The sequence below is a fragment of the Opisthocomus hoazin genome, chromosome 7 (genome assembly GCF_030867145.1).
Source record: "Opisthocomus hoazin isolate bOpiHoa1 chromosome 7, bOpiHoa1.hap1, whole genome shotgun sequence".
Lineage (NCBI taxonomy): Eukaryota > Metazoa > Chordata > Aves > Opisthocomiformes > Opisthocomidae > Opisthocomus > Opisthocomus hoazin.
The window spans coordinates 8,528,538-8,543,961 of record NC_134420.1 but is presented as its reverse complement, the minus strand read 5'-3'; the positions used below and the strand labels follow the sequence as shown (position 1 = coordinate 8,543,961).

Genomic DNA, 15,424 nt, shown 5'->3' with positions numbered 1-15,424 from the left:
GCTGTGAAGTGCAGCGTGGTTCTGATGAGCAGAGGGTCAATTAGGTTCTCTCAGACGCGGGCTGATACGCCGGGCAAGCGGGACCCGCACCACGCCATGCATCGGATATGAGGAAATGTTCTGGTCCGTCAAACGTAAAATGACAAACTCATTTGTAATCTCTTGTTACTAATCCCTGTGGTTTTTACGTCTGTGCCTCCCTTGTGGCATTACTCAACAGCTGATCGCTTTCTTTTCTTGCCAGCTACTTGAATATGAAGTATACTATTAATGGTTTTAGGAGTTAACTGAAATCCCTTACTTAGAACTTCATAGGAAAGAAAAATATGTCAGATCTTAAATATGGTTACTAATGACTAAGTAGCCTTTACTAATTCTTTGCACCTGATTGCAACTTACCACAGATGGGTGCAGCCGGCGTTCATGGTATCATTTCTTCCTAGATAGGAGGTGGTTTCTCCCAGTAAGTAACCAGCTCAAGAAGATGTTGCAGAAGGCACGTAACTACATGCACAATTTTTTTCCTGTAAATTATTTAGAAGTTGAGAACGACTCTGTTGAACTCTTACATATGTGAAAAAGGGCACTAGTAGCAGTAGAATATCCCTATCCGATACCCCTTGATAAGATGCTACCTGCCTACAGTGCAGGCTTTGTCTTCCCTGCGCAGGTTTAGAGTTTGCTGGGGATGGACAGCTATTCATCTGTCCGCTCGCGGGATTCGCAGTACATCAACTCCATTTTATCTGCGCTGCAGCACAGCATAGTGCAAACATCGGGTGACCTTCCTTGTGATCTCATCTAAACCTGAATCTGTGCCATAAAGCTGTTTTTCTTCTTGGTGGTGTTCTGAACACGTCCTCTTTGCTTTTGGCTCTCAGCAAGGCCTGAACCCCCTCCGAAGCGCTGGGACTCTGGATTTGCCTACTCAGGGTGCAGTACTCTCACGAATACGCAGTGCCGGTTCGTGTTTGAAATGCCTGAAACCTAAATCTGTAATCCAGGTGTTCTTCCAGTCGCCTGCTCTTCTCAATTTATTCATTTCATATGCAAATATTTAGTGTATTAAAGAAGGACTTGACCATCTTTTTTTGTGCACATTCTGCATAATAGGGAAGGTTTCTTGAAAGTTTTCTTACAAGTGGATTCCCATGTGGTGCCTGTTAGTCACAGCTAATTACAAAGCCTGGTGAACCAAGAATATATTGGAGCTCAGGTTCCCCTCCTCCTCCTCCCCCAGTGCTTCAGAAGAAAATAAAATAAAAAACCTGCAGACAAATCCAGATTTTCTGTGGTTGTAGTCTCCAAAGAGCTCCAGAGAGATCACAGATGTGGTTTCACGTTTCAGTTTAACTATGGTGTAATAACTACAGTATTATTCTGCAGCAGAAATGCAAGTGGGGAAAGAATCATTAAATGACAGTGAAAAGTTCAACCTATGTGATGTGTGTTTGTTTTTTTAAGCAGCTGAACGTTTAGCCAAACCATATTCTAACATTTAACAGCAGCCCTGAAGGTTACAATAATCTTGATACCTTAAAACCTAGGAACATTAGAGGAAAGGAAATTTAGGTAGGTGTTTCAGAAAGGTCAATCATAGAAAAGCAGAAACACTTGTGATTTAGTTAAAGCTGAGGCACATGCTTCAGTTTTAATTCAGCTGCCTACAAACCTCCTGTGAGGTACACTGACCTTACTTCACAATATACGAGCTTTTTTAGGTGTTTCGGTGGGTGCAGAGTAAGCCAGCAGTGAGAGGTGAAGTTTCGTTGCTATGCACATGAGGAACCCATAGCTCATGTAAAGTGTTTAAGTAAGATATCATTTTCCCATCTTTTGTTAGCATTCATCCAGCGTGCAGGAAGCCTGCTAAGTTGAATGAGTTCCTATGTGTGTGTAGTATAAGTGTTAGGTCACTAGGACTACATGGGATATGTCTATTATTTGTTACAAAGGCACCAGTGACCTTCCTGCTCCTCTGTCAGCAGTGCCTGCTGTTTTCCCATCCTGCTGATTGTCAGGAATTCAGACCATACATACAACTGGATATGATCTTCATTGGTCAAATGTCTCTGGCAAACAAAATACTTTAATTACAAAAAAAAAAAAAAATAGAGATGTAATCTCAGCAGGAAGTTTCCACTGAAATGCATATTTGAGGCTGAAAAAATGCATAATGTCAAGGGTGCAGGAGGCAGATTACATAATGAAATGATGTAGGTCTCTTAATGATGTCTCTCTCTTTAAACAGGTATGCTTTTCTTTAAGGTTGGTTTGTGGTTAGTTTTTTCCCCCAATTTCAGAACTGCAGGAGTAGCTTGAACTCTGAGAAAGATGCCCCCCTACCTAGAGAATGAAGCAACCAAGTCTAAATCTGTTGCCTGAGCTCTAGGAAACACACACATCGATGAAAACTCTTAAAATTCGTACAACACTAACAGCTGCATAAGTTGTTAGTAACAGGTGTAAATATTATAGTATCTCTTCAGAATAATTGCTCCATGTACCTACCTGCTAAGGAAAGGCTTTATTGTAATATACCTGCATGAAAATGATTCAGTTTGGCTGTTAGACATTGAAAAAGTACTCATGGAAGGTCTGCTTTTCATTACTATGTGGCTGGGTTGATGGATAATCCCATGTCTCGGAATAACGCTGTGCTGTGATGGTGGAGACTGAGGATCTCTGTTTTCCTTAAGAAATATGAAGTGAATTTTAAATGATAAGATCTCTTTAAAAAAGTCACCTTGAGGCTAAACATTGTGTGATGAAGACCTGTGGGAGGCTCAGGAGTTCAAAGCCGAGTTATGCAACAATGTTCTGATATTACAAGTGCTAAAAGGAGCAAGTTTGCATTCAGTGAAACACCGTGGTACGGCCGGTGCTTATAACCGCAGCATCACGCAGCCTTCGCCTTGAGCTGTTACCCACTACCTGCCTTGTGCTGCGAGAAATCGTCTCTTGCCTCCAAAAACTTACGAGATCTTTGTTTGGTTTGGTACGTAACATAGGGAAGGAGTTCTTATGTTTGAACATCCCCAAATTTGGGGAAAAACGCTTTAGATTTAGTCTGCGTTATGTTAACTTTTTTCCCTTCTCTCTGGTGGATAAACAGCCCCGGGGCTGAATACACCTGTACGAAAAGAGCATGGGATATTAATCTAAATTCGAACATATGGATCAGTGTATGTGTGCATTTGAAGCAGGTTGTTTTAGCAACATCCCCTTCAAAAAGGCCATCTGCAAGTAGTCTCTGAAGTACGGAAATTATTTTAATTCAGAAAAATTGGAAAAGGGAAGAGATTTTTATTTTACACTGATGCAGTTCATCTTATTTTCCCCCGAAGGACACCGTGGTTTAATGGATGGGGCTTTAACCTACCCAGAGGTCAGTCTTTGCTAGACAAGTGGAACCTTATTCCTGAGGGAATTGATATACTAATGACACATGGACCTCCCCTTGGTAAGTGAAACAAAAGCTGTGTTTCATTTTTTACATGAGAATTTTACTTTCAAAATAAGCAAAACTAATAATACTTATAGTGATATTGTAATTGCACCTTAACTCAGAACTATGAATTTAAAAGTCTTTTTGGAAGAAGGGCAAAGCGATGATTAGGCTTAGCAGATCTGTTGAGCTTGCTGGTGTTTTCTTAATGAAAACTAAATTTTTTGTTAAATTTAAGATAGGGAAGATCAAATATCTGACTCCATAGCCATTATAGCTTGACATTTTGTTTAAGAGCAGTATTCACCTGAGAAACAGTTTCCAGTCCCGTATGATTTTTTGGAGATTGACTAAAACTTCTGAAACATTTTTCCACTGCAATGATATGTTTTCTTAAGGTTTTAGAGTACTCGGTCAAGACTTCAGGAGTATGTAGTCACGCATTCGCCTTGATAATGTCCTTGTAAACTCAGAACATATAACAGGAGTTTTAAAGATATTAATTGGCTTATAGCAAGTTTGTGAATGAATAAAATTATGCTCTCAGATAATTATTCCTGGCTCAAACTAATGACAGGTGAGCACAAGTATATGAATGCATAATTTACTTTTATCAATTAGTTAAAGTTTTTCATTTAGTTAAATTTTGCTTGTCTTGTAAATGTAATTCAATGATCCCCATTTTAATTCGAAGTTCTAATGGTCTCAAAAAGATACTAAAATGATCATTCAGCAGAGGCAGGAGTACTCAGTTTTGGTGCATCTATAAAGTCGTTAAAGCACACACTAAAACCATTTGAAAATTCCTACTATCTCTTCCCTATCCTGTACCCCAGGAGATAGCATTGCATATTATTTACTGCTTTTCTTTAAGACACACATGGCAAGCAGTCTAGGACCATATTTTAAATGTTTCAGTTGGTTTTTCAACAACTGAGCATCTGCCTTTTATAAATACAGCTTGTCAGGGTAAGAAAGTGTGTCAGTCTCTTCTTCATTACCGTTATTGTTAGTGGACTGATTTTGTCAGGGCTTTAGTATGCTCTTGAAATCCAAGGGGTCAGATCATCAGATGATCACATGAAATCACTGAGTTTTGAGATGGTATTGAATATTAAAAAAACTTCCCAGAATTGCAAGGTGCCCTTATAAAACAGCATTTGAATGCTACCAGGCTGGCTCAGTGCTCTCATAGAGCTTCTCAAGTGACTGTGGAGTCAGGAATTAATGCCTGCTTATGTTTTGTACCACAATTAAGTTAAGAGTCAGCAATCCAAGCAGAGCTAAGAAGAAAAAAATAAAGTCTAGAAAGTTTTTGACCGGTGATGGATGTACTTACCACTCCTTTTATATCCTGGGTACACTTTTAATAAGAGAATGTTGTAAGATGGTCTGCAAATTCTGTTTAATCTTACTAGAGCTACCAGCACGCTGCTTTTCTACAGCAGTGATATACCATCCACTGACAGGGGAGCGCACCGGATATTGAAAACCAACGCTTTGAATAGTGCTCTTTTAATCTGTTTATTTTCCCAAAGAAGCAAGAAACCCCACAAGCATGTTTAAAATGTTTCATGGGTGCTATTTTAAATAGGTTGCTAATCCATCTGCTCTGAATTGGGTTCGTATGGAAATACTGTGATGCTGCAGACGCTAATGAGTGCTGTAATTGAATAAGCATACTTAAATTTTGGTTTTGATGGAGATAATGAAGTTCAATTTCAAAAGGTTGGCACCGTATTTAACTACAGACACAGATTAGGTGTTAGTACTGTGCCTAAAAGGAGAGGGTCTAGGTCTGAGCCTGCATGATAATATTAACAAAACGCTGCTTTTTAAATTATGTAAATATTAAGGGAGGTAGAGCTGTAACTGGATGCTTTGTTGTCTCCAAAATTCAGTCAAGTTCATGTCACAACATGTTCTTACTACCTGGGATAAACCTGGCACAGAGTGTAATTACTCTAAAGTGCTACAGTTGAATGCTACAGTTGGATGCGGCTCCCGATTTCCCTGTTGCTCCTCCTCATTCTTCTTGCCCTGCTGATGCTTACCAGGACTAGTCCAGGCAGCAGACTTCTCTAGTCACTGATGTTGGGGTTTTTGTGTGTCGTTCTGTATTGTCTGTAGGACTGAGGGCAGCGTAGTCAATTAGCACTAGCTTGTTGGAAGCTATTTTGCTACGTTGCTTGTGGCTGGTGACCGAGGGGGCTCAGCAGTAACTTGGCACTTGCAGACCCTGGTCCTCTGAAGGTGTGGGAGGCTGTATTTTAGATCTTTGGGGTTGCAGAGGTGTGGGGTCGTAGATCAGCTCATCTTCCTGAGGTGTTTCATTTCTGGAGTAACCATGTAGCTGGCTTGGGAAGCTGACTGCTGTGAGAGCCAGGGGAAAGGGGAGAAAAATCTGCAGCGGTGCCGGGAATAAATGTCCCAGGGTTTCAAAGTGGAAGGTGAGTTGAAACCTGTAGTTTAAAAAAAACAAATCACATCCAGAAAATATTAATGCAGATGGAGGGAGGAAATCTTAAGGAAGACAAAGTGACAGTGACACATTTCTTAAAAGCCATTGTGTGCTTTAATGGAGAGGTTATGACTACAGATAATGTAATAAACTTTCCATGAATTATGACTTCCTGAAAGACTATGTGAAACCTTGCCTGAATAGAGAAAATTAATAGTATTGATCGCATTTTGCCTTCAGGTTTTCGAGACTGGGTTCCAAAGGAGCTGCAGAGAGTGGGTTGTGTGGAGCTGTTGAACACGGTGCAGAGGCGAGTGAGGCCCAAACTCCATGTCTTCGGTGGGATTCATGAAGGTAAGGAGCGCTGCTCCCCTCCTCAATCTCAGGCTGGTTTCAAAGCAGCGCGTTTCACTGGTGTGTTGCAAAGGTTGGATATTGAATATATGAATATTGAACTAAAGTAGGGAGGGAACTGAGGGAAGAGCTTACATCCACAGCAGTTGTAAATTTATGCCAGAATTAAAACAGACTGTTTCAGGACTGTACACTACATTTAGCCACCTACATCTTTCACTGTGCAAAGGTTGTTCTATGCAGGTTGTTTGAAAGCAATTCAAATTTTGACAAACTTGGTTAGAGAAACAGATGAGATTCTCCACACTTGCAAGCCAAAATGAAAATTATCCCCATTATTCCAAGCTTAGGAGCCAAGAAAGGTGCTAGAAAAAAAGGAGAATCCAAGGCAACGTACTGTCTCAGCGCACCTCCCTTAGCGTATAAGGAAGAGCAGAAAGGAGGGCATCTTGAGTCAGACGTCAGGAGGAGCGATTGCCAGAACTCACTTTGCATTCATTTCTGGAAGCATCCTGTAATACAGTTTGTACTGTGTATGTTACCTTTCAGCAGTCTCATATTTCAGAGGAGATATTTCCCCACTGTCAGTACCAGATCAGGCAGAGTGTGAAGCTTCAGAAACAATAAGCTCAGTTTGTGGCAGTGGAAGAGAGTGAGAGATTGAATCCATTTTGGAGATACTTAAATATTTAATACAATTTTGTAGCTTTCATGTGGCTGAGAGACAAACACTAGGAGTTCTGCCTGAGAGAGAGTGTAAGACTTTGTGACCCTAGAACTCAAAATTGCACATTAAATGCTTTATATTGTCTCCCCTAGAGGTTTCTCCATTGACTCTAATTAGGTTCTCCATAGGCTTAAGTATTTAGAGGAGTTCATAAAAGAAAAATAAAAAGACAGCTTTCTCAACTAGTGTTGTTGGTTTTTCTGCAGCCCTTGTGACTTCATACCATGAGTTTCATGCCTGGTATCTGTAAATAAAGAGTTTATAATGGAAATACTGACATGACCTTAAGTATGGTGGCATGAATAGCAGTCTTTTAATGCACCCAGGAAAAGACTGGATATTTTGTATAAATATTAATCTTTGCATTTCAAGAACAAGTGAATACAGCAGGACTTCCAGCTACAACATGTAAATTGTCTACAGCATTTGTAGGCACATTGGGTGATGAAACTTCTAGTTGTAGTACTGTTGAATGATGGGAGAGGAAGGTATGTTAATATGTAAGATCATTATTATGAGAAAGCACTGAGTAACCACGTGCAGCACCTTACATTTAAATCTTATAGGAAGGGTGGTAGCATGTATTGAAAGTGAACGTTCAAATACATTCTTACTAGAACACTAACAAAAAAGTTAAAATTCTGTTTAGTACTTATTCATAAGACATAAAAACGGCTTCTTTCAGTACAGAAAGAAACAGCCAAGTGTTGAGAGCATTTTCTTCCCATGCAATTAATTCCCGTCCAACTCCAGTTAGAGATGAACATGCACCACGTTCCATTAAATCAACAGAGCCTATACACACATTTAGGTGTTGCAGGTTTTTTTCCTGCTTGATAAACAAGAACAACCGCAAACAAAGTTTTTTTCCACCGTGAGATGATCTAAATCAAAATTGCCAGTCTAAATAAATAAAGTAATACAGGCGGACAGTGCAGCAATTCTGAAGTGATTATTCTTTCTGATAGACACTGTGGGTAGCTGTATTTATCTGAGCTTTCAGACAGCAGTGATCTGTACTGTATCATAATGGTTTTAAAGAAAAACATTTTTCCCCTGTGGGTTAGTGATGGGAAGTTGTCTTCCTCCATGAAGCTCTGATGTGTTTTTTTGTTTGGTGGTTTTTTTTTTTTATTTTGTTGGTGGTGGTTTTTTGGTTGGGTGTTTTTCTCTTTTTTTTTTTTTAAAAAAAAAAAGTACATTTGGTGCTAAATTCTTCCTAGATGTTTTCTTGCTTCTTTATTAGCTTTCTATGGACAACAATAGCAGGGCTTTCTCTCACTGTTTGCACTGGTGGAACTGGAGCTGCTACCTCCTGATCCTAAGAGGAGAGCTGCTGCCTTCTCAGTATCTCCATGCTTTTGCTACTGGTTTTCTCAATCACATTTGCTGCATCAAGGCTCAGGTGTGGCTCAGTTCATGGGTCCTTATAGTTTGCCCCATTTGCCCAGAATTATGGGAGTGCACAACCCCCTGTTACATCCTATTCCTGTGTGGCAAGCGGGAGAGAAGGTAGAGGCCAGCAGAGAGCCAGCACTGCTGCCAGTTCCTCAGGCGCGCTCTGAACAAGAGCGTTGCTGGACAAATGTTTAGAAGGTTGAGAACAGTCTTCAGCATCCTCAAACTGTAGTGTTACTGAAGAGTTCAAGCCCTTGGCATGCCGAAATACCTGCGATTAATATTTGCTGCTGCTTGCTTTGTTATTTGGGAACGAGTTATCAAGATCCCTTCATAATGAAAAGCAGTCATCTGTTTAACCTTCTGCTTAAGCCTGGGGTCATCCATTAACCTCCAGTGCTCTGTTGTGTTTATAGCAGGAGATTCCTTTCCTTGGTCATGATTTTCACTGGTAGACAACATACACATTTATAAAGTAAATACATATGTATGTATATTTTTAACCTGCTAACGAGTTTCTGAGGTTTCACAAGCCAGCGTGAGCTTCGGCTTGGCAGTGCTGTGATGAGGAATTGGATGATAAGGGCTAGCATGGGGAAGGCTTACCGGGTTCGGTTTGTTGCCCAGAGAAGGGTTTTAGTAGGCAAAACCAAAGTTACTTCTAAGTCTTTTGCTCCTGGTTGGTCTTTTTGTTATGTCAGACATTACAGGCGTACAAACTACAGCTCTCTAATTAAGTAATTAGAAAAAGTACATCTGTGGTTTTGTCTCTGTTACTGCTATATCCAGTTGCAACAGAGATTTTCCGTGGGAGAAAAAAGTTTGTACATAAATCAAAAGCATCAGTTCTTATTTCAAATACAGTACATTGTATTTTTTCAATCAAGCCTTTGTGGCAGCTTTCAAGAGCTTGTATGGTTTTGAAGGGATTAATTTGATTTTATTCCAAAGCATTGATCCCACAACAAGCTTTCAGTGCCGCTGCCCACGGGCAGTATCGTTTGTTTATGTTACAGTAAGTGTGACGCGTTCTCCCTACAGGTTATGGCATTATGACAGACGGTTACACAACGTACATCAATGCTTCAACATGTACGGTCAGCTTTCAACCAACCAACCCTCCAATTATATTTGACCTTCCAACCCCTCAAGGATCATGAAGCACTACTGCACATTTGGAACTTGGGGAAGGTCTATAAACTGCCATTTTCTAATTACAAAACTTACATTCTGTTACATGCTTATTTCAAAATTGGGGGGGAGGGGGCTGGTGAGAATTTGGGGGAACCTTGGGGGTTTTGTTTTGGGGTGGCATTTGGGTTTTGGTTTTGTTGGGGTTTGGGTGTTTTTGGTTTTGTTTTTTTTGTAAATTGCTGGTACAAGAGAAACAAGAAGAAAAGTTAGAGGTTGTGCTTTTTTGGAAATGCAGCATTCATTTTAAATTGATAAAGCATTGTGAATTTGTAAAATGAATTTTGTTTTTCAAGAAATTTGCCATTGTAAATTGTTATAGTGTTCTCAAAAGGACAGCCAAGCTTTCTTTTAATAAGTGAGAGACCTTATTTTAATATTATATTATAAGCTAAAAAGTAGGCAGCATTTAAAAACACCCAAATTTGCACAACTTATGTTATTGTCGGGGTTTTTTAAATGTCTTCTTTTTCCCTAGGTCTAAATGTTAGCTTTTCATCTCCATTTATATGAAATTTTTTTAGTAGCGCAAACAATAGTTTGGGGTCCATTTACCTCTTAATACGTGTGCATGTACTGAAACTTGCTTCTGTTAACAGTAGAATGCAGCAAGGGGAGAACAGACGACTCAGTTGTTTGTCTCTACCTGCTTTATGCATTAAAGACTGATAGAGATAGCCACGGTCTATATGTGATACCTACCTTTTATTGTTTGTTTTTAAATTATTTTAGCTTTAAAAGACTGGGGGTGAAAGCTGCAAAGAGCAGGTATTTCATGCAGTAAAAAAAAAAATGTAAATGCGGACTCCTTTTAAATATGAATTTATATATATATGTATTTTTTGTGCATTATAACTAAGCTAGGATTTAATATTGCCAGTATAGCATCTGCAAAATTATGCTGTACAGCACATCTAAATTATGAAGGATGTGACACATTTTCCAAGTGCTCAAGGCCTTCAAGAGCCTGAGTAAAATCTTTGTCGTAGTTCAGGCATGTATAGATTCAAATGGATACAATCAAGCCTAACTAAAATAAGGCTTAGTTGTCCTTTATATTTAAATATTCTTCTTGTCTTTTTATTTCCTTTTTCTTATTTTGCACTGTGTGTAAATGCAATCTCGCTAGCACAAAATATTGTTGCAGATAGTTATTTCTGTTCTACCAGTGTAAATGCTATTGAGCTTTGTTCTGTTTTATGTTACCTTGTTAATGGAATTTAGAAAAGCAGTTGTTTCTTTAAATTTATTGTGATATTATATCTAGCGGCCTTTATATGCAAATAAAATTGCAAGATTTTTAAATATGTGGTTCAAGGGAATTCTGCATTTGTCTGTGGCATTAACAGTTGGGTGGGGGCAGTGATGAGGCTAAGTAAGAACTTTTCTATTTCTCAATAAATTTTTATGGCTTACCTTCTTCATAGGATGTCAGTCGGGTCGATAAAGCACTCAGACTTTTCCTTCCGTTTCTCTGCTATCCCTCTTGGCATTCCTTTCAGACAGAAGAGATTTTGTCTTCAGATGTTGCATTTCAGTGCAACCAAGTTTGCACAGTTAAGCCTTGTAGGATACTGTTCCAGACAACAGGGGGAAAAATTGATTAGGCAGTAACCTTTGTACTTCTGCGCTTGGTCACTAGTACTGAGCTGCAGGTGCCTTACGCTCATCTCCTATGGGTTAAGGGATGAATAGTCATAGATCTAATATATCGCTTTTTCTGGATCTCTTCTCAGTTTTGTGGCTGCAGCGGGATCCACCACTGGCAAGAGAACTGCAGGGGAGTGTGGTTCGGTGTGTGCCAGTAGAATGGCAAACACAACAGGACCTGCTGGTGTTACTGCAGTACGGTGAAGTACACAGTAACAGAATCTTGTTCAAAAAGAGAAGTCATGGCTGTGAAAATCCAGTTTCAAACATCGGAAGACAAGGCACTGTTTCCATCAATCTGCACCTGCAGTAACATAAAACCAGACCTGGAAAGCCACAGAGTATTCCCATTTATCGTAGCAGGTTGATAACTTTTGGCATTATTTTGTTAAAAGGGTTATAGACAACAGATTCTAGGCTCTGACAGCAGAGTGCTGCTTAGAGGACTGCCGCTTGTGTATTTTGATACAATGCACATTACACATAACTATGGAGTTAGGCTGAAATTTTCAGATTGATAAGGCTGCTATACCAAAGTCTTCTCTGGGAAAGAAGCTGCTGCTGTACCTCTTAAATCTAGTTCTTGTTTTGTACGTGGAATTTCTTGTCAGGTTTCCTTATGGAACAGACAGGCATCCTCACTCTTTAATATCTACCCTGCTTTGCTTGCAGTGCTGGTTATTTTATCGATTGAGCCAAAGGGAAAAAAGTCACCAAAGATGAGACCTTCCTTTTGGATGTAGACACAGGATCTGTCTGCTGAGGTTTTTTCCAGCCAGCGATGAGAAGACTAGGGAATTGGTTTGGCAACCACAGCTGTTTACTGGCGAAGAACATGGCTACGTTTATGATGGCTGTCCTTCCTCAGATAAAGCGTTTGCTTGGAGCACGCAGAAATCATGCATATAGTGCACCTGAGGTCATTCTCTTTCACTGATCTGTTGCTTGTTGTCACTGCATAAGGAGGAAAGATCCGTTGCCTGGGATGCTTTGTAGTGAACTTTGAGACGAGCAGAGACTAGCCACTGCATCTGGACTGCTCTCCAGCCCTCTGAAGGACCCGGCGCCTCTTCGCTAGCTAGGACAGGTACAGTCCGTCGTACCAGTCTGTCATTCTCCACTTCAGGTATCTGCCTTTAGTGAAAACTGGGTTATTCCTAAAGCAAAAATTTCAAGCCACCAGCTTTGTTCCAGGCTTTGAGCGGCCTGAAGCCTTCTGGCAGCAGACAGAGCCAGAGGAGTAGAGGCTGGCATAACTTCAGCCAGGAGTCCGCCTCGGGTGCGGCTGGTAGTGAGAAACTACTACAAGCAGCACCTTGAAGAAGCAGAAGTCTGCCCCAGACACTGCAGTAAACTGTGAACTGGTACATGTAGCTGTAGGTGTCCTAAAGGTGTGTATCTCTTGGTTTCAGCCGTTCTCCGTATGGCTTGTTGGCTCTGTGGTGCAGCAGGTGAGTTACCAAGTGGTTCCGCGCTGTGAGATGAGGGCCTGGGTTGTACCAACAGGCTGAGACTCTCCACATCCATTTAGACAAGCGTACAGGATAGTGCCTGCTTTGTCATCTGCTGATGCTGGGGCTGAATACAGCTGTTAATTCGGAGGAATACCTAATCCTCAGGGGCACTTTCTAAGGGTGCCTTTTCCTCTTCTGTTTTTTTTTTCGCTCAGGCTCTTGTCAGCTTCACCTTACATGCTGCTCGTTGTTCAGCACTGAGCTTGCTCTTCTTCATGGCAGAATCCTTTTAATTCCATCTTTTTCATTTTTTTCCCTCAATTTTCCTTTGTGCTTTCAGACATTGGTCTAGCTTTTCCTCTTCTGAGAAAGCTATCATTTTGGCTAGCGGCAATTACAAAAAGGCCAGGAAAACATTAGCAGTTTGGCATTTTTTTCCTTCTGTACTCTTGAGAGATTTTGAAATGTATATGTGTCTGTCTGTGCTGTCACAGGCAGGTAATTTTCCTTTGCTGGATGTCAGCCATATGTGGCAATCAGAGTAAATGGGACACAGTATGATTTGAAGAAGTTTGATTTCACAGGGAGGCAAAAGCATGATGAATCTGCTTCTTTTCAAGGATCCTTCACTACTAAAAGTAGCTCGATACCCGTATGCAGAATAAACCTTGGATAATAAGTCTTTCTCCGGGGTCTGATCCAAGCCCATTGAACTCACTAGGAGTCTTTCTATTGACTTCAGCTGGCTTTGGATCAGACACCTGGCATCTGTCTGGATTGTGTTCCTGTCTGTTACTCTTCCTTCAAACCGGAGGAGATGGTCCCCGGTTAACATGCAAGAACCTCCTGGCAGGAAGAGGGACCTACCTATTGTAAGTGCTGAATCTTTCCAAGTGATTGATTAACAGCAGCGTAGTCGATTAACCTTTCTTCTTCTGAGAGCAGCTTTCATCTAGTCATCTCGATAAGGCTGAAAGCAGTCAAGGCCTTTATCAGGGGAGGGCTGCAGAACAGGATGTTCCCCAGAGGTGATTGGTTCCCAATTCTCTCTGCATAGTGAATTTAGTGAATTCAGCAGACCTTGAGGTCAAGCATTTATTAGGCTAAGAGACTGTCAAATCAATCTGGTCTACTCCAGGCAAGTTCTACCAGGAGAATGGGTTTTGCCAAGACTCTGTCTAAGAAATAGATTGATGACTAACTCCTGGTTGAAGCTGCCTTTCTCTTTTCCATTTTCCGTGAATCAGATTTTTCCCCTCACTGACACCAATATTTTCTCCCTAGACAAATTTTATTAAGGAAACTCCTGGAAACCATCTATAATTTAAGTCGCAGGGAGACTTCCAAACTTTGTAGCCCTTCCATTCTGTGTTAAATTGACCCAAGGGCTTTCTTTGAGACCTTGCTTTTGACCACACCTGATTGAATTACGTTTCTGGTATTTTCTTTTCACCCCTTCTCTACCCACCCCACCCCCTTTTTTTTTTTTAACTTAAGGGTATTTTCTAGCAGTTACAGACAGGCAGGGATCCTGATTTTCTGTGCCCAGCATGACAGCTTCTTACTGGAAAGGGAAATGCATTATAAAAGCTGCATGGAACACAGCCTGCAACACAAAGCAATGTATTTTGTCTTGCCTCTATTTTGAGACATAGATCCCAACTTCCTTGCAGATTCCTCATTTGATCCTCATTCTATGCCGCATCATTGTTTCCAATTTACATTCACCTGCTACTCAGACAAAAATCACGTTATGGTCAGGCTTGGACAACTACGTCCACTAGTCAGTGCTTGTAGGTCACCCTCTGCACTTCTGCAGAAGGTCCCAGCCATCAAAGCAGTCCGACCTACAGAAGCACAAAGAAAAAGACTCTGATAAAGGAGTGCAGCCTAACTGCAACGTGGGAGACTAAAGTCGGGTTTTAACATTTTCAGCTTCAGTTCCTATCAGCCTAATCAAGAGAAGATGCAAGAGAAGTCTGAGGGAGTTTCAGTGCACTAAACTGGTTTTCAGTCATCCCTGTTGATTTATTTTTTCCTCATCTAGTTACCGCTTTCCATACCTCCATCTCTGGCTTGAGCCAGCCAGTTTTGTAACAACTAATTTATGATGTGGCTGTAAGGATACATCTTGTTTTGTTTTACTTCTAAATTTTTCTAACAAAGTTTTCTCTGGGCTCAATTTGCTTTTTGCTAATTATAGAATAGAATCAGAGGAGTCCTTCCTTGCTTCTGTGCAGCATTTCCCTGCAATTCTTATTACACAATTTAGTCACTTACTTTGTACCTAAGGTTTGTGTTCGTGGGAGAGGGTCAGACAAAAAAGTGTACCTCAGTTTAGGATGACTGAATGAATGGTCTACATTCATCTCTTCCTCAAGCAGTGGGTAGTATTTCTCTAGGTAGATGGCTCGGTGGTACAGTAGGACTTGACAGCTTTAGGACCTGAGGACTTAGGACTGCAGGAGTCCTAGAAGTTTAGATAAGACTTCTAAACTACAAAATATTTGAAAGTAGACTTCGAAGTGTAGACTTAAAAGTGTGAAACAAAAAACTTACAGTCTTCCTCAAATCCCATTACGAGGTACCTTTGTACTGCTGTTGCTATTAATGTGGCCCAAAGGTGTCAGTCTGGTGCCAAGGGCTTTCAGTGATGGACTGTTAAAGGAACAGCACAACAAATTCAGCTGTTTTGCATGCTGTATAGAAGTATTTTCCACATGGAGTGTCATGTGAGTGTT

General features: G+C 40.6%; 1 protein-coding gene across 6 annotated transcripts in view; it reads left to right on the top strand.

Moving 5' to 3' along the window:
- The window catches only part of MPPED2 (metallophosphoesterase domain containing 2), a 109,568-nt gene extending 99,915 nt beyond the window's left edge, over positions 1-9,653 (top strand). For all 6 annotated transcript variants that reach the window (XM_075425948.1, XM_075425951.1, XM_075425949.1 and 3 more), the window contains exons 5-7: positions 3,348-3,463; positions 6,150-6,263; positions 9,430-9,653. In XM_075425948.1, the coding sequence (XP_075282063.1) occupies positions 3,348-3,463; positions 6,150-6,263; positions 9,430-9,548 (349 nt within the window). In that variant the 3' untranslated portion in view covers positions 9,549-9,653. The remainder of the gene's footprint in view (positions 1-3,347; positions 3,464-6,149; positions 6,264-9,429) is intronic.
- The last annotated feature ends 5,771 nt before the right edge of the window (positions 9,654-15,424 follow it).